Source organism: Polypterus senegalus, chromosome 4 (assembly GCF_016835505.1).
Source record: "Polypterus senegalus isolate Bchr_013 chromosome 4, ASM1683550v1, whole genome shotgun sequence".
Taxonomy (NCBI): domain Eukaryota; kingdom Metazoa; phylum Chordata; class Cladistia; order Polypteriformes; family Polypteridae; genus Polypterus; species Polypterus senegalus.
Window position 1 is genome coordinate 58,857,149 of NC_053157.1, and position 27,997 is coordinate 58,885,145.

The 27,997-nt window shown below is 35.8% G+C and overlaps 1 protein-coding gene across 1 annotated transcript in view; it reads right to left on the reverse strand.

Moving 5' to 3' along the window:
* Window positions 1–5,403: 5,403 nt before the first annotated feature.
* LOC120528711 (transmembrane channel-like protein 2-A) overlaps window positions 5,404–27,997 on the reverse strand; it is a 67,011-nt gene continuing 44,417 nt past the window's right edge. The window contains exons 13-21 of the mRNA XM_039752867.1: window positions 24,396–24,575; window positions 21,794–21,946; window positions 20,104–20,232; window positions 19,225–19,292; window positions 14,300–14,539; window positions 11,799–11,924; window positions 10,863–10,941; window positions 8,595–8,715; window positions 5,404–6,386 (exon numbers count right to left, since the gene is read on the reverse strand). Of these exons, the coding sequence (XP_039608801.1) occupies window positions 6,142–6,386; window positions 8,595–8,715; window positions 10,863–10,941; window positions 11,799–11,924; window positions 14,300–14,539; window positions 19,225–19,292; window positions 20,104–20,232; window positions 21,794–21,946; window positions 24,396–24,575 (1,341 nt within the window). The 3' untranslated portion in view covers window positions 5,404–6,141. The remainder of the gene's footprint in view (window positions 6,387–8,594; window positions 8,716–10,862; window positions 10,942–11,798; window positions 11,925–14,299; window positions 14,540–19,224; window positions 19,293–20,103; window positions 20,233–21,793; window positions 21,947–24,395; window positions 24,576–27,997) is intronic.

Consider the following 27,997-nt stretch of genomic DNA (forward strand, 5'->3'; position numbering starts at 1 on the left):
AAATTTTACATTTGTGTGGGTCAGAGTTTGCCATGAATATGAACAAGTTCTTCTGTCAAGTGTTCTTTTAACATGGAAATTTGTGTACACACATTTTGGGTATCTATTTGAACATACACATTTTTTTCAAATCTGACTCCTTGTCAAGGTCTTTGTGGAGCCTGTATATTCTCCCTTTTTCTGCAGTGACTTTCTCTTGGTTCTCCAATTTCCTTCCAAATTGACCTTGTAAAAGTGAGCATGAATGTGCCCTGAGGTCCTGTTTAAGATTGGTTCCCACCTTACACTCAGTGCTGCTAGGATAAACTCTGAAATAAGCGTGTTCAGATAAAATATGGAGAGATGAGTTGACAAAAAAGAATTGTCTGTAAAATGTGAGGGTGGTAATGCAGCCTAACAACTCCAAAGATCAGAGTATTCTGTCCAGAAAATGTTCAAAAACTATTAAGCAGCCATGAGAAAAACAGCTATTTAATTAATAATAAATATCCTTCAAAACTTTATGAATTTGAAATAAAACTCAAATTGGCAGAATTAAAATTTAGGAGAACTATTACAAAAGGTATTATTGCGAGTTTTAGACAAGTTTTAATAGTTTGTAGTTCATACAAAAAGAATTTAAAAAGCACTTAAAATACGTGAGGTTATTCTTTGCTCAAACATGATGAGTGAAACAGGCACTCTGGCTCACAGTTTTATGAAACTGACACTAAACTTTGTTTTTGCAGGCATTTATAAAATGTTTTAGTGGGCTTTAAAAATTTTTTTGGGTGCAAAACAAGAATACTGCCCTGTCAGCCTCATTCACACTTCTGTATTTACCTGTGTTCTTTTCTGTAGCTCCGTAAATCATGTAATTCATACCACGAGGATAAAATCAATTCTATTTATGCCGCTCATTCACTTCATTGCACAGTAGTACAGTGTATTTTTTTAAAATGTGATATGCCACATATTTTCCAAACTAAGATGCACAATCATGCAGACTACTGTGTTTTCTCTACAGTCAGGAACCAAGAGTACACAGATAATCTCTGTAGCCAAACCACCTCCATTCAATAAAGAGCAATCACCTTTTCCATGTTTCGGATATGCACACTTCTGGTGATTTTTATTTTACTAGAAATCTTTATTTAAATACTAAATGACAGGCGACATATAGAGAATTAATGTATAAAAACAGTTCAATATAGCAAATAAAAACCTTTCTTCTTGTGTGAAGGGAATGAAGTTTTTTTGGAAGTGAAATGTAGTTTGTTTCACAATTTTTGTTGTGCAGCAAAACATTTTGCTGCAAATTCAATTTTGCAGAATCATTTTACCATTAGTACTCTAGTGTATTTATGATTTAACACTGAACTAGTGCTTTAATAAAAAAAATGCATAAGATCCCCTTGTTACTGATCTAAGGTGGGCTGAGCACTTTGATAAGTCATCCATTCTTGAAGCCAAATTGTTCTGTAAGCATACTTTTAATTGTAAATGACTTCAACACTATGCCACAATTAGAGAAATAAATTAGAAAAGATCAAATGAATACAACAAATGTTTTCAATGACAAGCAGAGGCATCATATCATCATTTAAAATTATTCTCAGCAGTGAAACATCAGTTGCATTCCTGATTCAGACCTCTCGTGTGAATGGAACACAAATGAGCACAGGCATCCTGCTGTACACTACACATCCTTTTTAAATAGCAAAAACATGAGCACACTTCAGACTTGTTAATTTAAGAGAACATGCTTAGTAATAGTCCTAGTACATGCCCAATGACAAAAGACTATAGTATGTATGCCTTTAACTCACTGCTGGTTGAAACTTTGAAAGGTATTGGTGATGAACTTCTTTTAGTCAACTACTCAGTCTCTAGAAAAAGTTGTAAAACATGGTTACAGTCACCTTCCTGTATTAGAATGGTTGTAACTATGGACAGAACAAGACAATCCTCAACATATGTAATAAAGGCAAGATGAGTAAAAGAAGATTTCAGGTTATATAACATATGAGTTGTGAAGCAACATAACGTTTGCCTCCATTCTTAATATGCTAGTTTTTCATGACACTGCAGTCATGAAGTTTGCTGTTTTATCAACAAAAAATGTAATTATGTTTCATCTTTACATTAAACATGATTTTATCAAGATCATACTTCTGTCTTTGTCTTGTTAGTATTACGCCTCAAATTAAGGTAAATTAATGTAAAATTAACAGAGTAAAAACTGATGAATTATTATATGTTGGGCCCAGTTACAACACTCTTTGCTGCTCCTGATCAATCAATCAATCAACATTTATTTATATAGCACATATTCATACAAAAAAAATGTAGCTCAAAGTGCTTTACAAAATGAATAGAAAAATAGAAGACACAATAAAAAATAAACATTGAATAAGAGTAAGGTCCGATGGCCAGGGTGGACAGAAAAAACAAAAAAAAAACTCCAAAAGCTGGAGAAAAAAATAAAATCTGTAGGGGTTCCAGACCAAGAGACCACCCAGTCCCCTCTGGGCAATCTACCTAACATTAGTCAAACAGTCCTCTTTGTATTTAGGGTTTTCATGGAAGGACCTGATGATGATGGTCACGTAGACTTCTGGCTTTCAGTCCATCAATGATCACAGCAAGTCTACTGCATTTGCATATTGACGAGTGCAAAAGCTACCAGCATATCACATCAGGCATGAAACTAAAGACCAGTATAAAAATGACATTACAGTTCAGATATCCTTACTGTGCATGGCATAGTAATATATTGTATCTGCATAATGTAAAAGTATCTGTTTAAATTTTATCTGAAATTTACTTTGCAGTCATTGTGGGCCAGTGACTATGACACAGAGCTATAAGCCATGGGCTTCCCAGTTAATTTCTCAACTCTGATTCACTGAGTAACCCTACATGAATCACTGGGTCCCTTTGTAAACTAAATGTAAAATGTACACAAATTCTTTTTCAATTATACAGTACTTTAATTTTAAAGGAAGCAGCACAAAGGAGAGAGAAATAGAATCAGGAGATGGTTGGGTAAAATAAACTAGCTAAAATCAAAAATAGGAAAATAAGAATCGAGTGACAGAGCCAAGAATGTGAGACAAAAAAAAAAATAAATCGGTCAATATTTGAAAAAGAGAATCAAAACTAAGAATTTACACCTAAACTGAGTCAAACTGTAACTCGAATATTGCGATGGTTACAAAGAAAACAGTATTAAGATTAGGATTAAAACACATAAAGCAGTCATTCAATAAGTGAATGTGCCTAAGAGAACAAGTCATTGTTCAAGTCAAGTCAAACTTTATTTATAAATTACATTTACAACAGCAGAAACTGAACCAAGTGCTGTACAAGAAAGGGTAAAAAAAAGCAGTAAAATATACATACATATATATACACATCACAGCACTGCAAACATAACCAGCCATTACATAAAAGATAAACTCAAAATACCCACACCCATGCTTACATATTTATATTGTAATCATGAATGTACATGAGCTAACATACACAAACATACAGTAATGTCAACCTCTTGCAGGGTCAAATGCCAGCAAGATAAGACTTTAACGATGACTTAAAAATGGCCAGTGTTGGAGCAGATCTGATATAATAAGGCAAGGCATTCCAAAGAAAAACGGCAGCTATTGCAAAAGCCCAATCGCCCCATTTGCTTCAACCTCGAACCAGCCACAACTAAGAGAATTTGGCTAGTACACCACAGTGCCCTTCCTGGCTCATACTAGTGAAGAAGTTCTGAGAGGTACAGTTGTGCTTGAAAGTTTGTGAACCCTTTAGAATTTTCTATATTTCTGCATAAAGATGACCTAAAACATCATCAGATTTTCACTCAAGTCCTAAAAGTAGATGAAGAGAAACCAGTTAAACAAATGAGACAAAAATATTATAGTTGGTCATTTATTTATTAAGGAAAATGATCAAATATTACATATTTGTGAGTGGTAAAAGTATGTGAACCTTTGCTTTCAGTATCTGGTATGACCCCCCATCCACCAACCCCCGAGCTTTGCAGCAATAACTGCAACTAAACATTTCTGGTAACTTTTGATCATTCCTGCACAGCGGCTTGGAGGAATTTTAGCCGATTCCTCCGTACAGAACAGCTTCAACTCTGGGATGTTGTTGGGTTTCCTCACATTAACTGCTCGCTTCAGGTCCTTCAACAACATTTCAATTGGATTAAGGTCAGGACTTTGACTTGGCCATTCCAAAACATTAACTTTATTCTTCTTTAACCATTCTTTGGTAGAACAACTTGTGTGCTTAGGGTCGTTGTGCTGCTGCATGATCCAGCTACTCTTGAGATTCAGTTCATGGACAGATGTCCTGACATATTCCTTTAGAATTCTCTGATATAATTCAGAATTCATTGTTCCATCGATGAAGGCAAGCCGTCCTGGCCCAGATGCAGCACAACAGGCCCAAACCATGATACTACCACCACCATGTTTCACAGATGGGATAAGGTTCTTATGCTGGAATGCAGTGTTTTCCTGTCTCCAAACATAACGGTTTTCATTTAAATCAAAAAGTTCCATTTTGGTCTCATTCATCCACAAAACATTCTTCCAATAGCCTTCTGGTTTGTCCATGTGATTTTTTAGCAAACTGCAGACGAGCAGCAATGTTTTTTTGGGAGAGCAGTGGCTTTCTCCTTGCAACCCTGCCATGCAAACCATTGTTGTTCAGTGTTCTCCTGATGGTTTACTCATGAACATGAACATTAGCCAATGTTAGAGAGGCCTTCAGTTGCTTAGAAGTTACCCTGGGGTTCTTTGTGACCTTGCTGACTATTACACACCTTGCGCTTGGAGTGATCTTTGTTGGTTGACCACTCCTGGGGAGGGTGACAATGGTCTTGAATTTCCTCCATTTATACACAATCTGTCTGACTGTGGATTGGTGGGGTCCAAACTCTTTAGAGATGGTTTTGTAACCTTTTCCAGCCTAATGAGCATCAACAACTCTTTTTCTGAGGTCCTCAGAAATCTCCTTTGTTCGTGCCATGATACACTTCCACAAACATGTATTGTGAAGAGCAGACTTTGATAGATTCCTGTTCCTTAAATAACACAGGGTGCCCACTCACACCTGATTGTCAACCCATTGATTGAAAACACCTGACTCTAATTTCACCTTACAACTAACTGCTAATCCTAGAGGTTCGCATACTTTTTCCACTCACAAATATGTAATATTTGATCATTTTCCTCAATAAATAAATGACCAAGGATAATATTTTTGTCTCATTTGTTTAACTGGTTTCTCTTTATCTACTTTTAGGACTTGAGTGAAAATCTGATGATGTTTTAGGTCATATTTATGCAGAAATATAGAAAATTCTAAAGGATTCACAAACTTTCAAGCACAACTGTAAGATGGGCCTGCTCCATTCAAATATTTAAAAACAAGTAACACACATTAAGATGTGTACACTCTCTTACTTCCAGTTGGAGCACAGGCAGTTTAGGTGAGTTACACTATTAAGTGGAAGCAAGAATTGAGCTCGTCACCTTGCAGTTTAAAGTCTGGTGACATAGTCTTTACTTTACAGTGGCTCAATCATGATTGAACAACTGTGAGTGAGCCTCTCAGTCTCACACATTTTGTATTGGACAAAATATAAATCTTACTTCACGGCACCTACATATTTTAGATTTCATATTTTCCTAATACCTTACCTTATATATTATGATTTAGTGACACTCGGCATGTTAATTTATTCATACCTTAAGTGAATAAAAAGGCAAAATGGATGCATTACAGACAGACATATTATAGTTAGACTATGTGGCGCATTAGCAATTGTACTTGAAGTCTGATTAAATATCATAATAACAAGGGCATTGCAGACTTCATTACTATAGTGCTGCTTTCAAATGCTAAAAGAAAACTATGATTCTGGCCACTCCAGACTCCTTCTGTCCGAACTTCAGTTTTTCTGTATAGTACAAAGAGATTAGCTTAAAATGCAACTTTGGTTTTGTCCTTTTCTCTAAAAAGCAACTAAATTTGATCTTCCGGTATCTCAGAAATAATTTTCCCTTGATATAATTTTCTAAATTATATTTGGAATTTGCTTAATATAATGCTGACATGTTACATCCAGGTAACAGAGATGTTTTAATGTCTTGGTTTTCTTCTGCTTTCACTTTTCTGTGATGGTGGTCCTCGACTTGGTTCACCTGGCACTGTTAGGCGTGGGTTTCCAGGCAACGGGCCCGGTGGGCGGGGTCCTGGAGGTCTTGTTACTGCAATGCGAGGATTTTGTGCTGATAATGACACTTCCTTCTCTTGACGTACACTGTTTCCATTTCGGCTTTTTCCCTTAGTAGGTTTGGCTAGATCTTCACCAGTGGTTTGCTGATCTTTAAAAAAAATACAGAAGAAGAAGATACCAGACTTTAAAAAATTCTTCTACCACAATGTAAACCTATAAATAAACTACAATTACCCCAGGATCATTAAAGTAAAGAACCTCTGCTTTAGAAAATAAAACATAATCAGTATGTTAGAATGTACACATTAACACTCCTTCAGTCAAAAGAAAATGTGAAGGAAATGATAAAAAATACAAAAGATCAAAAAAAAGGTGTCTGATGTGATTTTACAAACTTTTTAAAAAAATAACCCTAAATTTGAGTATACAATAGGCCTAAGTGGCAGAACAAAGGCATACCTATTAATATGTCGACAAAGATTGAGTATCTATTACATCAAAAATACTAAGACTAGTATATAAAATATTCATCAAAAGAGCAATACTTTTCCTTAATTATAAATTATCCTGTATATTCAGTGACATTTTAAATAGATAGATAGATAGATAGATAGATAGATAGATAGATAGATAGATAGATAGATAGATAGATAGATAGATAGATAGATAGTGTAACAGAATGCGCTTTATTGGCGCCGACCTGACACAGACTGACACGGAAGCATGTGTAAAAACAACAAAAGATTTATTGTTATTTACCTGTGGGGCACGTCTTCCCTGTGATCCCCACAGGCTCAACACAGTCCCAAGTGCACAAACACCAAATTAAACACACAACAAAGTATTCTTTTTCTTCCTCCACCACTCCTCTCAGGCAACCTCATCCTCCTCCTCCCGATTCTGGCTCCTGAGTGGTGGTCACTACCTCCTTTTATCAGGCAACCAGAAGTGCTCCAGGTGCTTGATTGGTGACACCTGGCTGCACTTCTGGGTGTGACGAAATAACTGCCCAGAAGGGCCCAGCAGCTCCCACTGCAGCACCCCCTGGCAGCGCCTGCGGAACCCAACAGAGCTGCACCAAACTCCAACTCCCATGAAGCCCTGTGGGAGTCCGAGGCACTGCTGCAACCCAGGGAGGCTGCCATCTAGCGCCCAGGAGGAGTTATTGGGTTTCCCATGCCTGCTCCCCCGGAACATATGCTGCAGGGGCATCCTGGTCAGGCATGGGACCCGGCTGCCTGCCACAAAAGAGCTCTTTAAATAAATATATACATACACAAATAGATGGATAAGTAGGTAAATAAATAAATGTACACATTTTAGTAAAAACTAAAATGGACATATATTGTTTTGGAGTTCATAGTGACTTTGAGAATTTTCCAAAGTCCTCTCAGACTATTGTTTAGCAAAGTAGAAAAGATCTTATTTTATTTTCTTTTACTAGCATATCAAAAGAACTCATTTTGAGGTTGACATTAAAGAAACTGAGATTGGCAACCAAAGTTGACAGGACAGCATTAAATTTGAAGTCGAACATAAATGTAGTAAAAACTATAAACAGGGTTTAATTATTTGATCAAGGATCCATCCATCGTTCCAACCAGGTAATTCCAGTTCACACCATTACACAAAGAACCATAGACACTTGAAATAAGCTAACCAAGTAGTGTGGTAGACAGTAAAACATTAGGAACTTTCAAAATTCGACTCAATGTTTTTTTGGAAGAAATAAGTGGATCGGACTCGCGAGCTTTGTTGGGCTGAATGGCTTGTTCTCGTCTAGAGTGTTCATATGTTCTAATTAATAATAATGCATTTATATAGCGCTTTTCTCACTACTCAAAACGCTCAGCAATTGTAGGTTAAGGGCCTTGCTCAAGGGCCCAAACAAAACAGAGTCCCTTTTGTCATTTTTGGGATTCGAACCAGAAACCTTCCAATTGCCAGTGCAGATCACTAGCCTCAGAGCCACCACTCCACCTGCAAAGTAACAAAGTGCAAAGTAACTCCAATTGTATATGAGCACCACTCATTTTTCACATCCACAATCACTCATACTGGGCCAATTAACAGTTAATAATAATCCTAATATGCATGTTTTTTATTATATGGGAAGAAAATTTGAGTACACAGAGAAAACCCAGTCTAACATGAAAAGAATGTGCAACCTACACACAAAACACGGTTTGTGCTGAAATTTGAACTTAGTTCCTTGGAACTGTGAAGAGGCAAAGTTAATGACTGTACCACCATACCGTTCATCAAAATATATTTAAAGAAAATGTAAAAATATGTATATTTCTGAGTAATTTAAAGTAAAGAAATTAATTTCATAATTAAATGAAGTATGAAGTACCTAATGCTGTAGTGGTGTTGTTAACAGCTCCAGAACTGATAGGTAGCAAATCTTCCAAGTCTTTCAGGACAGGGTTGGTTGTGTTCTGGTTGTTTCTTCGGTTTTTCTCTTCATCCCGTTGCTGTTCAGAGATAGCATAAAAAACATGAATATCTGTTTAAAAAGGTACAACAATTTTTCACCTAGCAGTATCAGTCAAGGCTGCAAGGTATCTAATATAGGTTGCTAATTTAAGTAATACTGCTAGAGAATTGCTTTTATATGTGTATGTTTACTGTTTATTCCTTCATTTGTTTTGATTATTTATAATCATTGTTTGCTTAAGCTGAAAAGATTAATCTTCTTTTAACTTAAGTCACAACACATATGATTTAGTTTTGGACTGCATCAAGCAGAAAATCACTAGACATTTTGTAAGGTTGTTGAGTACAAGATGCAGTCATATAATAGACATTTTAAGTATAACCATTGTCAATTTTAAACTTTCCACAGTGTTTTAATTAAGTTCACTTTTTCCTCTTCTTTTTTTTTTTTTTTGCAAATATATGTTTTTAAAAACATATGAATCTGTTAATGGGACCAGGTTTGATGGTGAGCTGCTAATGTTTTGTCATTTGCTCATAGGTTCAACACTGCCACATATGCAGAGTATACTGAAATTCTTAACTTGAATGTGCTAATCAACATACCAGGGTACATCATTGTTAATTGGCAGCAGGTTAAAAAATAGCAATTAAAATGTCAGTTCAACACAATAAGAAGGAATAAAGGATACAGAACCAGTTACTTTTATACAGTTGCTTAAGTGAATTAGATAGTTTAAGAATAACCTTTGTTGAATTTAACTTCTATAATTCTGATATATTATTGGTTCTTTGACACCACAATAGTTTACAAAAAATATTTAATACTATTTAATGAAACTATTTTAATAAGGAATGATTTTGCCAGTTGTATGAAAAGGTTTCATAATTGTACACAATGGAACATGGATGGAACCTCATTTTTAGAAGGATGCTTTGTTATTCAACAGAATCCTTAAATCCTCTGAAGCAGAGGTACTCAATTACAGTCCTGGAGGTCTGCAGGGGCTTCAGGTTTTTACTCCAGCCAGTTTCATAATAAGAGCCCAGGCCTAACAGATAATGAAACTTGGTATTTAATTATATCGCTTGTTAGGGATTTCGTTCTTCCAAGATAAAAATTATATATATCTTTTCTTTTCTGAGAACTTTATGTTTTCATATGTTTTGTGGTCCTTCCCTTCTCTCTCATTTACAGTACTTCAGAACATTTTATTAAAACAGATGCTTCATGATGCTTATATTCAGGTTTAAATGGAGCCAGAGCTGGTGGTTCCTTAATTATTTGCACCTTCTTATTAACTGATGGCTGGTTAAGAAAGCAGCCAACAATAAAAACGTAAATGCAGCTGTTTAAAATTAAAAGAGGAAATTTAAAGTTCTGAATTGTAATGAGCATGTTAACTAATATTAAGCCAAATTTTATTTGTCCTGATTAAGAAACTCATTAAATGGAAAACCTGTAGCCACTGCAGACCTCCAGGACCACTGGACTCTTTGGGAACTTATACAGGATGGGAGGGAAGCAACTAATCAGAGTGATGATAGAGAGAAGAGCTCATGCATACATTCTGAATAATAACCAAAGGCTGAAGAAGGAGAAAGATGTATGTGGGCAATTATACACTATATTTGAAAATTTAAGGATAGATAGATAGATAGATAGATAGATAGATAGATAGATAGATAGATAGATAGATAGATAGATAGATAGATAGATAGATAGATAGATAGAGCATCAGTGTTGACAGTCCAGTCCAATTTATCATCCAGCTGCACTCCTAGGTATTTATAGGTCTGTACCCTCTGCACACAGTCACCTCTGATGGTCACGGGGTCCATGAGGGGCCTGGTCCTTCTAAAATCCACCACCAGCTCCTTGGTCTTGCTGGTGTTCAGGTGTAAGTGTAAGGCGTAAGATGTAAGTGATTTCGCATATAGTAGATGGTAGATAGGATAGGGTAGGTAGTTGTAGGATGTCAAGGTCTGTACATTTTATAATATCAACCTGGTAGCAATTTTTATAGTTGGGAAAATTGTTAATGTTCATATGTAATCACACCAAAAATAAATATTATAGTTGCAAGATTCATACTCCAATTATATTATACCAGCAGGGCTTTATGTCTGTCCTAGCACAATACAATACTTTTATGAAATTCACCCAGTACTGCTCAGTACATACCATTTGCATCTTCTTCTTTAATTCTATGTTTGAATTCTTATATGACTTAGATACAGCATTTAAATAATAAATTGCCAACCTGAAAGAAAATTACATTATAAAACACATAATCAGTATACACAGTGCTTTACTTTAGAGTTATCAAGTGACTGCAGTATATCTTATTGCTAAATATAAGGCACTAGAGATACTTTTAAGCCAAACTGGAGTTGTAAGTCCACCAAACCTGAACAGTTGTGGGGATATGGAAGTAAAACAGGAGTCCCCAAAGGAAAGCCCATACATACTGGCAATGACAGGGACAGTATTTGAACCCTGGACACTGGATTCATGAGGCAGCAGTAGTAAACATTGCACCACAGTAGCATCCTGGTATTCTATATACAGTTAATTCAAAACATGGATGCAAGGATGATAGATAGAACTAAAAAGTACTATATATCTTTAGTTCCTAATATTCAATATTGGCTACAAGTCAGTTTTAAAACTCCTCTTTTGACATTCAAAGCTGAAAATGTTCTGTAATATAAAACTTACTAACCGCTAAAGCTTTGAGTGTACATTGAGATCACAAGATACATGTGTACTCCAAGTTTCCACCTAAAGCGGAGCCTTCACCCACAGGGCCAATGATCTGCGGAATAACCTTTATCATATTGTACACCTCAACAATTATGGGGTGTTCTTTATGGGACTGGGCAGCTACTTGAGTTTGGGGAGGTAAATTCAATTTTGTTTTGTCTTGTTTGTCATTTGGATGCTGAAAGAACTTACTTAATATTACAAAAGTTGCAGATATACTGTATGAACTATAGCAGTAAAAGCTAAATTACATGGAATTTTGTGTTTTCACTTTAACTACAGTTTATAGTGTAGTAAGCTTATAAGTGGAAGTGAACATAATAGACCAAACTCAATGAAATATTCTGTACTTACACCATCAGCAAAACTGCCGGAATGATCAGCCCAGGGTTGGCAGCATAACTGAACAGTTTTCCAACAAAAGCTGGAAAATCCTGTTGGATTGTTTCCATTATAACTTCAAACATGAGTGTTTTTCCACTAATAGCAAAAAAGATATCATAGGGTTACTGTGCTGTTTAAATTTTTAAAATTACTGGATATTTTTATTTAAAAAGAATTCAAAAATAATATATATTAATGCTTTACGTAAATCAAATATAAAATTGCACCATTAATTTTCATCGTAGAATATGTTGGTATGATTCTAGAACAGCAGATACCCATAACAGTTCTTGATAATATACAAAGACAGACCCGCTTTCAGAATAACTAGTTTTGTTCAAACATTTTTAAAAGTAGCAGACATCTTGAAATACAGATCCAATAAACCTGGTAAAGTTCAAATGGCATGTAATTTACAGAAGAACTACAACGACTATTGATTTTTAGATAAAATATGTTGTAAACTAAGTAGCAATTGAAGCTTTTCTTTTAGTTTAAATCACTTAGAAAGATCTGCTTATCTAAGACGACTAGTAATTATAAGTACTTTTTAATTAAATGTAAAATTCAGAATTGTGTTTCATGTCTTCAGTATAGCCTCAATGAGGCTACCATTTTTTTTTGTTAAGTACCTCCTTATAAAGCAGCTTTCACAAGCAGAATAAATACAACATATAATGTGTAAATCTTTAGCGCAATATATAATGTAAAATGTGTTTGGTGCAGCAGCTAAAATTTCTAACCCAGGATCATTCTGTATGTCGGAATATTCCGTGACACCAAACCTGTTGTTGTGGATGGGCCTGAGGGGACCATGCTTGCCCAATCAAACTGCTGTGCCAGTCCAAAGTTTAATAATACAGCTCACTGGTGATATTTATCAAGCAGACAGAATTAATTTTATTAAGTATAGATAATCAGAAAAAGGCTGAAATCACCCTGTTACTTTAACTCCAGAAAAGACGTCAATGGACTATGCAGTTAATGCCTCAGAAGCCTTTCCATCTGTTATTACTGCAGAATGAATTAAAATTGATGGTGACAAAATCTCATTAAAAAGTAGCAGATGCAGTACCACTAGAATTAGTTATGAAGAAGGCCTTAAGTACCAACCCAAATCGCAAGTGCCAAGTTCTTTCATAGTGCATGACTTGCACACTGAAAGTCCCAAATATGTTGCACCAAACAAATACCTAACGAAAATGTATGTCCATATAAAGTTTTCCAGTACCTGGCACAGAAACATCGTTTGACTTGAATACTTGGTGAAACAGGACACGTTTTTTTGGTAAACTTGCAGAACATTCAACAGTTCATCGTCAGAATATTCAGTATCAAACTATTTTCTGACTGGAATCTTTCAGCATAAGTAAATAAGGGGCTTACTAAACATACATCTTCAGAGGAACATCTTATATGTGATGACAAGTGAAAAGAAACTGAGAAATGCAGGGAGATGTCTATACTGATTAATTACAACCACTAGGTACGTAATAGATATTATTTGACAGCCATTACTGATGTGCTTGTGTATCAGCTGAGTTAATCAGTTACCTTTAATGGGAAATATTTGTAGTTTTTCTTAGTATGACCGGGGATGGTTCAGTGGGACCTTTCTTTTTGTTGTTCAAGTATACAATGCACAAATATACAGAAATAGCTAAGATTGCCAAAACAATGTTAGATAGTGCACAATACACCAGGCAGAGCTACATAATGAATTACTTGAGATAATGAGCAACATGATCATGGAGGAAATGGTAAAAAAAATAGTAGATTAGTGGTACACAATAAAAGTTGAAGTGATCCTACAAAGCAGGAGAATATATCCAATTTTGTGTGGTTTATAGGCAAGAATTATGAGGCATCAGAGCATCTGTTGATTATGGCAAATTCAGATAAAGGTGATGTTGAGAAAAATGTAATCATAGATGAAATAAAGAAAGCTTTTGATGCAAATGCTTGTCCTAAGATATGGTTTGGGTGAAGGATCTGTGTGACACCCATGATCCTAAAATGGACTAAACAAGTTTGATGAAGGATAGATTACTAACCCATTTGTTTGTGGTAAAGCTGTGATGGCTATATAGCAATGCTTCACTTTTCGATATAATTCAGTTTTGTTGTCCATATACTATTTTAAATAAATAATAGAACTTTTGTTTATTTGTCTGTCTATCTATTATACACATCTGTCAATCTATATTCTGAACCTACCTCTCCTTCTCAGGTCCATAAGGAACTGTGGTGTTAAATGTAATATAATGGAAGACATTTAGAATAATATTTGTCTCCCTGTCACAATGTATTTATTTCAGTAAATGGATGGATGGATAGATTGAAGGATGAGCTGAGATAGATCAGAATATGCCCCAAAATGTTATCAAAATTATAATTTTAGGAGAGTGAAATTTAAAAATGCAGTACAATGTTAACAAATCACATATCTGATATAATAATTAATATCCTACCTGAAAGGCCCACAGTCAAATGAAGGGGGTATTGTCATAATGGTGTAGACCACTGGAAACAGACTGAGAAATAAAACTAGCAGCAGCAAGCCCATGTAAAAGTTATTGGATTTAGAAGCTTTGAAAACTCTTTCATGGGGAACATTTGAACTCATGACTGCCCATGACTGATAGTACATTGATGTCAATAGACGGAGCACATTTAAACCAACTAGACCTGGGGCATAGAAAGATCCCATCCTAAAAAAAAAACCAAAAAACAGTTAAATCATTAGAATATAATTTGTCTTATCCTAAGAACTCAGAGAACAAAAATGTCATCAACTGTAGTCTCCTTTATTTACTGTTTTATTTCAGTAAAAGTGCTATATATATATACTGTAATATACAGATCTACTACATTGAGGGCGGCATGGTGGCACTGCTGCCTTGCAGTTAGGAGACCTGGGTTCGCTTCCCCGGTCCTCCCTGCGTGGAGTTTGCATGTTCTCCCTGTGTCTGCATGGGTTTCCCCCGGGTGCTCTGGCTTGACATGCAGGTTAGGTGTATTGGCAATTCTAAATTTTCCCTGGTGTGTGTGTGTCCTGTGGTGGGTTGGCACCCTGCCCGGGATTGCTTCCTGCCTTGCGCCCTGTGCTGGCTGGGATTGGCTCCAGAAGACCCCCATGGCCCTGTGTTAGGATATAGCGGGTTGGAAAATGGATGGATAGAAATCTTTATTTAAATACTAAATGACAGGTGACATACAGAGAATTAATGTATAAAAGCAGTTCAATATAGTAAATAAACGCCTTTCTTCTTGTGTGAAGGGAATGACGTTTTTTGGAAGTGAAATGTAGTTTATTTCACAATTTTTTTGGAAATTCAATTTTGCAGAATCGTTTTATTTTAGTAGATAATGCAACATTTATACTTGCATTAACGTGCGTAATGATTGGATTCACTTGGCCACATTAAAAAATCTGGTGTATATGCGCTGGTGATGGAGCAAAGAGACCACATTAGGAAATGGTCAGAAAGAATTATCAATTACATTTAACACAAGTGGAAATGCAAGTGTTTTCTCTCCACATACAACAAACGAGTGTGGCTTTAAAACGTGATCTGAGTGGTAGCAGCAGCATGTGTGAGGCTGAGCTACCATCTTCTACATGATAGTGTCATGTCTTTGGCATTGTGCTAAAACACTAAAGTTCTTTATAGCAGTGTGGCATGTTGCCTTCTTTTTGCTTTTACATGCTGGGCAGTAATCAACAGCCAGTTTTTGTTCCAACTGCAGGTTATTGTGCTGTGCTGCGTAGATAAACGTGAGCGGAAAAGAACAATCTAAATATGAAACACATGTTAAAGGGGTCTTTAAAAATGTCATTGTGGGCCAAATTAAACATATTTCAAATATTGATGAGGGTAGCCCCTTTAAAAATTTCTAAGGCTTGGATTTGGCTCACATGTCTTGAGTTTTATACACTAGATAAATATAATAAAGTTTTCATTGCAGGTACACACTGAGTGACACAAAAGTGTGCATAAATCTGGTCTTTCCAAAATAATTAATAATTAATGACATATTTTGATTTTTAGGCTACCTCATAGAAGGTTGAAAATTTTATTTTAATCAAATATAACATTGGGACATCCCCAAAACAGGGAGCCAGGTATTGAATGACATCTCTCATATGTCCTGGGCACATTTTGATAATCTATATAGTGAGAGATGTGTACCATGTGTAATTCGGAGCTAAATTAAATAAAGTTTCACACACATTCCCAAAGACTATGATATATGGAGTCATTTTATCTTCATTATCAAAAAATGCCTAAGGATACATTATTTTCAAGCTATTGGTGTAATTTTTAGATTCCTTTTTGAAAGTATATTTATCACAGCTGATGACTACAAATGTTTAGGAAAGTTTTCCTTCTGCAAATCTTCTAATTTCTTGTAATAAAAAATCATGCTTTAATGAATGATTGTACTTGAAGGAAATTTGCTTGAAACAAGAACATATACTGGGGATAGTAACTGTCTCTTGCATTCATTAGAGAATGTTGAAACACTGATTTCTTTTAAGTGCTTTTTCTGCATTCCGTAACAACAAGACTTCAGGAAGCCCTAATCTAGATAATGTACAATTTTACGCACAAAAATTTCAGAGTCATCTTCGGCACCCTGGAAAGTATGGCTGCAACTAACAATTATTTTGATAACTAATTAATCTGGTGATTATTTTAATTGATTAGTTGGATTGTAGAGGAAAAAACTTTGTTTGAAACTAAACACATAAAGTGCACTGAATGGAACTTTTCACCAAATAAACAGGATTGTATAATTAGTTTTTTTTTTAAATGAACTACTTGTTTTTTATTGTTTTTTGTTTTTATGCAACATTTTTATAATAATGCATTGAAAATAAATAGTAATAAATATAAATAAAACACTTAGTAGCACTTCTGACTCTGGTTGTACAATGAACACACATACACACACACAAAATGTCCTTAACCCCCAGCAGTTTTCAATAAATTAATTAAACTCACAATATGGCCTATGTATTCAGAATCCAATTAAACCAACACTTCAAAATTAAACATGTAATTTATTTGTTTTTTTTAGTTTCTGTGGAAGAAAAGGTTTACTGACGAAGCATCGTGTAATCTGACCACCACAATATTCCACCACAGAAGAATCTGTTGCACCATCATGACTTTTTTAGTAATGTTTGAAATTAGTTCAGCACAATGTTGAACATTGTTATTAAATGTTGGGAAAATGTCCATACTATTTTTCTGCTGCAGCAAAACAAGGGGTTTCATTTATGTGAAAGTCAGTTCTTCCTTTGCTATGTAATACGACCAGTTTTTTTAACTGAAAGAGAGTAGATGTAGAGGTGGTCCACTCCTACAAGTACATGGGGGTCCATATTAATAACAGGTTGGACTGGTCTTGGAATGCAGAGGAACTGTATAAGAAAGAGCAGAGAAGGTTCTTTTTCCTTAGATGACTGTTTTCCTTTAATGCGGGAAGTGACATCCTCCACATCTTTTATAACTCTGTGATGGCCAGTGTGATCTTGCTTTGCTGAGGTGTGCTGGTCTGGTAACATCACTTTAAGAAAGGTCCACCAAATCAACAGACTAATTAAAAGGACAGACTCAGTTATAGGATGCACTCTGGACCCCATGGAGGTCATAGCAAAGAAGAGGATTAAAACAAAAGTGAGTGCCATTATGAACAAAGCTACACATCTTCTCTGTGACACACTAACACTGAGGACTTTCAGACAATGAATTATTCAGAGGAAGTGTGTCAAGAAATGCTACTAGGGCTCTTTTATACCAAAAGCAATACATCTGCACAATGCCTCACTGGGTCTGTGAGAACCAAGACATAACTTTTCTTTCTTTTGAATTTTCTTGCTTTATAGTAATTCCAGTGTGTGTTAAGAACAAAGTGTGTGTGCATATTTATTTGTTTACTTTTATTTATCTATCTATTTATGTTTTTATTTATTTAAACAGCTTCTGTAAAAAGCCAAATTTCCCCCAGGGGAAAAATAAAGTTCTATTTAATCTAATCTAATGTTATCTATCTCAGGATCATATCTTTTTGCATCATCATTCAATGTTTTATGTGTCTGGAAACTTTTACCACCACAGATTCTTTGGCACGTTCACCAATCTGCACCTTCTCATGCATCCCTCTATAATTTAGGTGTTATATTTGATCAGTCTCTGAGTTTTGATGCTCATGTCAGGTGCCTCAGTGGTTCTTGGTTTTTTTTTTTTCATTTAAGAAACTTATTCCAAGCTCAGATCTGTTGTTTCTGGGGCTGAGATGGAAATGCTTATCTATGATTTTGTCTCATCATGTCTGGATTATTGCAATTTACTTTTTTACCTGTCTGAGTAAAGTTGTCTCGTCTTCAGGCTGTTCAAAATGCAGCTGCTAGGCTTTTAACACATTCATACAAATGGATCAACTGCTCCCAAATTTGATTCCTTCTACACTGGATCCCATTCAAAATTCTAGTACTCACTTACAGAGCTCTGCATGGACAGGCTCCCCAATATATTATGAACCTTCTCCAGCACTACACCTCAGGCCATTCTCTGAGATCTGCTTAGTTAAATCTTCTTTCGGTTCCTTGTACCAGACTAAAGACACATGGAGGTCGTGTATTCCAGTTTATTGCTCCAAGGTTATGGAACAGGATTTGAATGACATTAAGATTAGCAGAATCTACAGTATTGAATTGTTTAATCTGTTTAAACAGGTATTTGGGTAGCTTTACTGTCTGTGGGTGACTTTTATATTGTCATTTTATTTTATGATGTTTTGATATTTAATTTTATTCTGTGTTTTATTGTACACTGCTTTGTGACTTTTGTCTGCAATAGGCGCTTTATAGATACATTTTTACTTTACTTTGTTTCTTTAAGCAATTCAAATTTCTTGATGGTAAGATTGATTATTTCTCAAAAAAATGGTCTGTCGATGGTTGGCTATTAGTGAGTTTTATATGCTGAACTGTGCTATCAGTAAAGTTCATTAGTCAAAAGTTAAGCAACAATGTTAAATGCTGAAACAGCTCTCCTCACATTCCATCTACATGCACACAATGAGTAGGAGAAGAAGTTATTCTTTACAATTTGATTTGGTATTCAATAAGTAGCACACTCATCACTGTAAAATTTTAGTCCCAATTCCATATTGCACAAGTTTTGGGCCAAATCATTGATAATTAAATCATTATTTGTAATAACAATATTACTACTAATAATAGCTATTATTCTATTTTATTAAGGTGTTTTTCTTTATAAAAAACAGTATACTGGTTCCCACTGCAATACTTATCAAGGAATAGCTACAACTGGGATACATTCAACTGAAACAGTACTCAGGCAGATTGTTCTAGAAATATTACCAGATCATTCCTTGATTGAAGACGAGTCCCAGTACATTTCCACTAATGTCAAATTCAGCATATGATGGCTTGGAGATAAGAAACAAAAAACAGGAATATAAATTATTTAAGAATATTGAAATAATATACCTATCATCACCAAAATGAATTGACATATTTTTATTTTATTTTGGTACAACCAAAGAATTAATATAAATATCCACTTTTGATGATGCTAATCTAGTAAATAAAAGAAAAAAAAAATCAAAGTCTTAATAAAATTTCAGAGAACTGTGACTCAGTACATCCATCCATCCATCCATTATCCAACCCGCTATATACTAACTTCAGGGTCACGGGGGTCTGTTGGAGCCAATCCCAGCCAACACAGGGTGCAAGACAGGAAACAAACCCTGGGCAGGGCGCCAGCCCACCGCAGGTCATTCAGTACATTTACTGTTATTTGTATAGCTTAATAACAGTGTCCATGACCGAATGATCACTTAGATTAAAGCTATTGGTATATCAGTAAAGTCACAAGAAAGAAAAAGCAAAAAGTAACAGACGCAAGAACCAGCCTTGGATGGGATGCCAGTCCATCTCAGAGCACATTCACACACACATCTGCACTGTCGTACAGTAGGCCAATTTTGAGTCAACAATTAAATTTATCAGGCACAGCTTAAGGATCAGGAAAAAAATTGAAGTATATGGAGAAAAACAAAGTGACCAAACTTTAGTCAAAAATGGCCAGGCCAGGAATAAATCCTGGGTCTGGAGAGCAATGAGAAACCAGGACAATGCTGTGCTGCCAAGCTATCAAAACCAGTGATTATTTGTCACATAAAATGAACTGGAATTATCATGATGGTTACAGTTACAACATTAAAGTGATCTTACAAATCCAGCTTCCAGGTCCCAACACCAGCAGTAGTTAAGGAATCTTACAATTACAGCCCGTAAGAAATCTCCAATAAGAATTGTAATATAGAAAACTTGGATATCAGAAACGGTAAGCTTGACAAACTCCTGAAAAAACAGAAAACAATAAAAATATTACAAAGATACTTTGTTCCATATGTGTGCATCGATTTGAAATCTTTAGACAGCTAATCAATGTTAGGATTTACAGAGGCAAAAAAATCATATTTCAATGGAGCTTTAAGTCAAATTTAGACTAATGTGAGAGAGAGATGTACAACTGGGCAGGTAGGTTTATATTTTTTTTAATTTCTATTTGGATTGTGTTCTACTGTCTGTATTGTGCTCAAAATAGTATTCTGTGCAAACAAAATTAAAGGAAAAATACTGTATTTTATTACTTTCTCAATGGCTGTTATTATCACCATCACTTAAACCTGTGACGGTGGACTAAAAAGGACATACACACATACAAAATGAGACTTTCAAATTTGTATCACAGGTGTATCTGGAGACATATTACACATTTGCATTATAAGAATATCCTTAAAAAGTGATCAGTAAAATAACAACCTGGATTAAAGTAAAACAAAAAAAAAAAACCAGAGTTGAAAAAATAGGCATACATTTCAGTTGTTTTTCAGCAATGGGTTACTGGTGGCAATGGCCAAGCTGCCAAGTTAACAACAGGCTAAAAACAAAGATGCCCTAATTCAGAGTGGTATGTTGATACCAGGCATTTCCCTCAAGTACTGTGTTTTCTAAGATAAAGTACTGTTATTTTTAGAGTACACCATGCATTATAAAAAAATCTGCAACTCTTACTCTACTGTGTGCTGCATATACATAATGAATGGCAAAAGATGCCTAGCAAGCATACACTGTGGATATTAGTTCTGTTACCTGGTGCAGGCGGGTCAGAAAAAAGACTGAAACTTGTAAAGTAGACAAATTCCTCTTTCAATCAGTGCAACAATTGGGCCAAGAGTAGCTGTTTTGTTTCTTGCCTCAGAATACTTATGAAGGTATATGTACTACTTACTACTACATCATACTATTTTAACATTCAATCTGCTTGAAGAAAAGTAATTCAGCTTCATTACAGTAATCAGCTTGTCAAAGGTAATACAGACACAAAATACCTTAGATACATTGGCTTTTCCTGCTTTAGTAGAACATGTTTTTCTTCAGACCTTTTTTTTGTGATTACTTCAGCCCAACAGCCACATCTAAATTAAGTATTAATGTTTGCCATCTTTGTACAAAATATAGTAAGAACTATTAAAAAGCAGTGATTTACAGGCAACTCTGTGGCTAAGACCTTTGACCTGCAGGTTTCATCCAATCATCAACTGCTTTATTCCTCACACAGTATCTGTGCTCTCAGATTATTTAAGATGCTTTTGTTTGACATTTTTATCTATGCTACCCAATACTTAAAGAGTAACCTCAAACATGGGATGGGGTAATTATTAAATCAAGAGGCAGGGAGACACCCCACAACATAACGCCTTGCCACGTGCTGCTTCTTGACAGTTTCAGACATCAAAAATGAACTGAAAACAACATTTAACACATTAATTAAAGTCTTCTACTTTTGCCACTTTATGAAGTTATTGTATTTAAAATCCTTCTGCTACGGCATATTAATGGTTGAAAATTATCTTACAATTCCCACAGCTGTTTCCCAGCATGGTCCTCTGATCACATCTGCAGGGTCGATTGGCGGAGGAGTAACTTCTGTTCCATTCAGTGTTACATTGGCATAATACATATTTATTGCACTTGTTGTCATATTCATTATACTATGTTCTTCTTCTAGCTGAAAAAAAAAAAATATATATATATATGTATAAATGAATCTGCAATGACATTGAAATAGTTCATCTTGGAAAAAGAAACTAATTAAATAAATACATACGTACACTACACATATTTCAGTGTATTTATATAGAAGAACTATCACCAATGTAGACAATAACATTTTCATAAAGTGTTAATTTTTTGTTTAGCATTTACTTTTTTTCTGTATACTAATCTTTTATAACTAAGTCCATCCACCATAATAAAAGATTAAGTGTCTATGTGTCTGTCTGTGTGTCTGTCCGGTTTCTTTGTCTCTGTCATTCCAACAGATGTTGCATCAAACATTATCAATGATTTTATGATCCCATACCAAATGGCCTATAACTGAAACATATGCATTGCATTTGTCATTCCAAAAGACAGCACATCACAAACATTTGTACCATTGCATTTTTTTACTGCAACTGCTTGTGATGTACTATCTGTTGCAATGACACATTCAATGCATTTTATTACAACATGCATTACAAAATACATTCCAATAACTAGAGCACCACAAACATTAACACTGGTGAATAGTTCCAAAATAATTTCATGAACAATTACTTATTTGCACATTTTTCAAATATCATCAATGTCTTTTCTGCATATTTCATCTGGTATAAACTAGCTATATTTGTATTAAACATGAACAAGACTGGGTAACCGTTGTGTCTGCTTCTAAGAAGCATGTAAAGCTGTTATGTCAAAGGAAGTCCTTCACAAATACTTTCTGCATATATACATACAAAGAGTCTTTTTTGGGGAAATCCTGGAAGTGCAGTAATTATTCTGCTGCTTTGCAATAAGAATACCAGGGTTCAAGCCCCAGGTACTTCCTATGTTGATTTTGAATGCTCTCCCAGTGTCTGCATGGGTCTCCTTCCTACTAAAAAGATTTATGTTAGTGAGTTGGTGTTGCTGAAAATTGGTTATGTGTGTTTTCATGCTGCCCTGTGCCTGATTATTGTGATGATGGGCTTCACCTCTCCTAGATAAGTGGGTTTAGAACATGGGTGGATGTCTTTTTACTTAAAGTTCTGTAATCATGTGACACAGGTTGTCTAAGAGAGGGTTTCCAAGTAACACCTTATAGATGTTTAAGTCTCAGCTAAAACACAGCTAAGGGAAATATGACTTTATAAAGCAAGCCATGTTAATCAAAAAGGCTTGTTCACAGTAAAACATTTTACTGTGTTCTTAAGCTCATCTTATGAGAGTTTGTAGAAAATAATAGAGAAATGGGCTAAACATGAAAGAGACAGAGGTAGGTCAACAAGCACCTGGAGCACTTCCGGGTGCCTTATAAAAGGAGTAAGCAGCCACTACTCGGGAAGCCAGAGTCGGGAGGAGGTAGACGAAGCGTTCCTGGAGAAGTGGAGGAAAAAGAAAGAGAAAGAAGAGACGTTGTGTGAATTGTGCTGTGAACTGTGATGTACCAGTGGGAAACGGGGAAGGTGTTTTCCCAAGGTAAAAAGAAGGAAAAATAAAGAGCGTGTGTGCTTAACTTGTGTCCTGCGTCTGTCTGTGTTGGGTTTGAGTGGCAGGAGCGCCCTCTGCGGGCCATAGATGTCAACTATATTTACAGATTGAATACCAGATCTCCAGATCTTTCTTGTTAATCTGGAAATCTGCTTTTCTCAGACCCCTTCATTTATACTAAAACTACATAAAATAATTCACATGTAGACCAGGAGCTTCAGTCATTTGTTAAAAATAGCAATTAAGTTTGAAAATATATATTTTTGATTATTTTACTATATTGAACCAAGATAACATGGCAGGAGAATATTCCTGAGTAACTGGGAATGTCAATGAAATTTCTGCCTCATGCTATAAGGTGGCATGTGTATCAACTGTGGCATTCACATTTAAATTTGAACATTTTAAAAATCAAAGACAGCAGAACTATACTCTTAAGCCAAACATGGTGTATGCATGTAAGATGGCCAACAAAGTCACACTAAATTGGGACATCAACTACAGAGGAAATACAGTGGGAACGGCTTAAAGGCTGCATTGTTACTATGACAAAATGTACAGCTATATACCAGATATGGGGAAATAATCATGCTAGATAAAGATCATCATGTGCACAACATCACTCAGGGAGAACTCCTCCATGGCCCTTACCTAACAGGACAAATGCAGCAAAAAAGATTAATTTGGTTAGATAAGAAAAAAAGGCTATCATGGGTCTGATTTCTTTTGGTTTGATCATCCTTTCCACATTCAGGTTTCTTTTGTAAAGATTTGCATCAAACTGATACTACTTTGCAAAATTTCTGAGGATGCCCACAATGTATTCCAGTAATATATTGTGACTGACATATAATTCGGCACAACGTGAAGTAACTTCACTAGTAACTTATTGTATTGTATACAGAAATACCTTCTCTTTCAGTGATTTGATAAGTTAGACATACCTTCTGATTAACTTCATCTATAAGGGCAAAAAGAAATGTATATAAATTTCCAAGAAACAGAGCAAAGATTCGTCCCAGCTGCCACTTCAGTGCAATACGTGGGTGATAATCCTCCAGTTCAGCAATGGTCTCAAACAGTGGAGGACAAACCAGTCCAAGCAAGGACATAACTATCTCAACCTACAGAAAAATAATCAAGGAGTCGACATGTCACAAGATACACCACAAAACAATTACTTTAAAATATAACCACATACGGTACACGTTAGTTTATGCTTTTTATGAATGGTCTAATAATGAGTACTCCTCCTGATCATCTTGCTTCACTTATCTTTTTAAATAACTAATTTTGAAGACAAGCAAAATGCAAAATTGGCAGAACATGAGACACACAATTTTGATAGATTTTTCCTGCTATCACTAGTTTAATGAATAAAACAGAGGATGCATAAAACACAATAATTTATAGTTGTAAAATAACGTTTTGTGGCTTGAAAAGAGGTAACCTTAATAAGTGCACTGGTTTTGGTCAGAAGATCATAACAAATAATTTTTCACTTTTGCTATATGTGACAGGCGGTCATGGTCATTACCTGGCCGGGACACCAGCCGAAGGACTAGGAGAGAGAGTATCGGCAGGGCACCATGGATTCCCACAGGGCACACTAGGAGTTGGAGTTTGATGCAGCCCTGTTGGGTCCCGTGGGGGTCACCGGGGGAGCTGCAGCGCCCTTCAGGTGGCTTTCACCACAGCTGGGGGCGATTCCAGGTCTGATTAATGAGCCATCTAGAACACTCCTAGGGTTGGCTGAAAAGGTACTGCCTCACTCCATTCGGAGAGCCAGAGTTGGGTGGAAGAGTTACAAAGCTTGCCAAGTGGAGGAATGAAGGTGGATGACAAGGAGAGAAAAAGAAGGGACTGTGCTATTTTGGTGTTTGCACTGTGCTGCTGTGGGGAGCGAGGGAAAAGCGATTCCCTTGTGAATAAATGTGTGTTGTGTGGCAAACTTATATCTCTGCCTCTCTGTGTCGGGGTTGAGGCAGCTGGAGTGCCCTTGGTTTCCACATATTGTATATAATAATCTGAAGTTTTTCATACCCTACACACTGGCATCATGGTTTTTAAAGATTACAATTCATAAGGTAGAATATAACAGAGTGTAGAAAAACATTAAAGTTATGTCAAAGAATACAAATATTTCTTTAAAAATATTTAAAGGTCAGAACACTACTTAACTGGAATAAAAACCTGCAATCATGGGAGTCCTTACGACTGAGCTTGAAATCCACTATTGTAAACTTATTATTATTATAATTATTTTTTTCAAAGGCTGCTGAAACATACCTGGCATTTATACAATTATTTTCAGTCTATATTGTTAAAAACTTGCATGGTGAAGAAGAAAAATGTTAAGAGTAAAAGGAGTTAATTGTCAGCTGATAATGTGGAGTCAAGAACTGAAATGTGCTATGTGCGCTCATCAAGCGTACACATTCCACTGCACCCCTCATGGGGACAAAGGGGCTTCGTCTCTGACGTCCGGATGAGCCCAAATAAGGGTGAAACACATGTCGCGCACTCTTTGCATTATTTGACAGTAAGCTATGTAACACTCTATGATCTGCTTCTTGCAACTGAAAGGACGTGGCTGATGTTTGCCGACTGGCAGACCAACCACATGCGTTACCTAGTAGGTAACCAGCCATACAATCAGATCAGGACTCAGACTACGGATGCTATGAATATATATATATATATATATATATATATATATATATATATATATATATATATATATATATATATATATATATATATATGTGACAGATAAGGGGTGCTATCGCTCCCTTGAACCCTCAGACTTAACTCCAGACACCAGGTAAAAGTCCAATAATTGACTTTATTTGAACTGCACAGTGCACAAAGCACCCTCCTCTCCAAAATACTCATAAATTCACACAATACAATAATCAATAATCCTTCACACTCCCAGATGCGTTGCTACCCTTCTACCCAGCTCATCTCATCGTCTGGGAGTTCCCAGAGTCCTTTTATAGTTCCTGACCCATCCCATCCTTCAGTCCATGACTCCTTGTCACTTCCGGGTCAGATAAAAAGTCCCTTTCTTCACCCCGGAGCACGTCATTCCCCTTGTCCATTTGACTCGAACGTACTTCTGGGGCATAGGGAAACTATCATTTGCTCCTCCCTGCAGCGTCCTTTAGCAGCCCCCCATGGTATCCAGCAGGACTGTGGATAAAAACTCCATTGTCCAGGATTCCCTGCTGGTCTTCGGGGCACCTCCATGCTGCAGGGAGGGCTCCATCTGGCGGCCTGGGGGTATAGGCCGGGACAAACGACCGCCATATGTCACTTTATATATATATATATATATATATATACACAAGAGGGCTCTGTCCTCTGCTCTCCTTGCTTGCCAATACATATGGAAAAGCAGATGTACAATTTAAACAGATTGTTATTTTCATGGGAATTGTTACAAATGCATACTAGAACAAACTATTTTACGTTACAGTGAGTAATTAACCATAGTAAAAAATAGTAAAATGTATTAAATTGAAAGAAAATTATGTTTCAAGTTGCATTAGAGGTATTCGTTGCATTATACATTTTCGTTCCGTATGGGTTTGAAATTAACACGCAAATACAGTACTTTAAAACTTTTACTGTAAAATTTCAGTTAAAAATAATTTTTTGAATTAACTTTTCATCAATATTGCATTCAATTTTGATTCCGTGTTTGGACTTACATCATGACACTGCACTGCCCATGAGTGAATATCGTTTCTTTCTCTTTACCGTGTTTCCCAGAAAATAAGACCGGGTCTTATATTATTTTTGCTCGAAAAGATGCACTAGGGCTTATTTTCAGGGGATGTCTTATATTTATTCATGTACAAAAATATACATTTATCCAAATAATGATAATATTTAATGATAATAATAATGGCGGCATATTTGAGCCACAGAGAAAAAAATAAGGACATAATGAAAATGTCTATTTTGTGATTAAAGTAAAAATTTAGGCTTTAACCTCTAAATGTCCACTTTAACCTTACAGTTTACTTTATTAAAAAGACCGTCGTAAATGTCATCTTAAAACCGAGCCAGTTGTTAAATCGCTACACACTACTGGGGTTTCCTCCTGACGTGACAGCAGAGGCAAGCAGAATATATCGCCACACAGAACACATTACATTTATAATATTCCAGCTCTCTGCACATTTAGAATTCTTAGATTTATACTTGATATCACTTTCATGATGAAATGCATTAAAATACGTATGTTACATTTTACAGATAAATTGTTAACTTTGTTTAAATAATGAATACTGTTAATAGTTACACATATGGGGTGGCATGGTGGCAGAGCGGTAGTGTTGCTGTCTTGCAGGGAGTCACGCCCCTTGTGATCCCTGCCTGGAGTTTGCATGTTTTCCTGGTTGGTTTCCACGGTATACTCAGTTTTCCTTCCAAAGACATGAAGGTTTGGGGATTTGGTGAAGCTACAATGCCCGTGTATGTGTGTGTGCTTGTGTTCACTTTGTGATGATGGATTTTGTTTCTGTCTTGGGCTGAT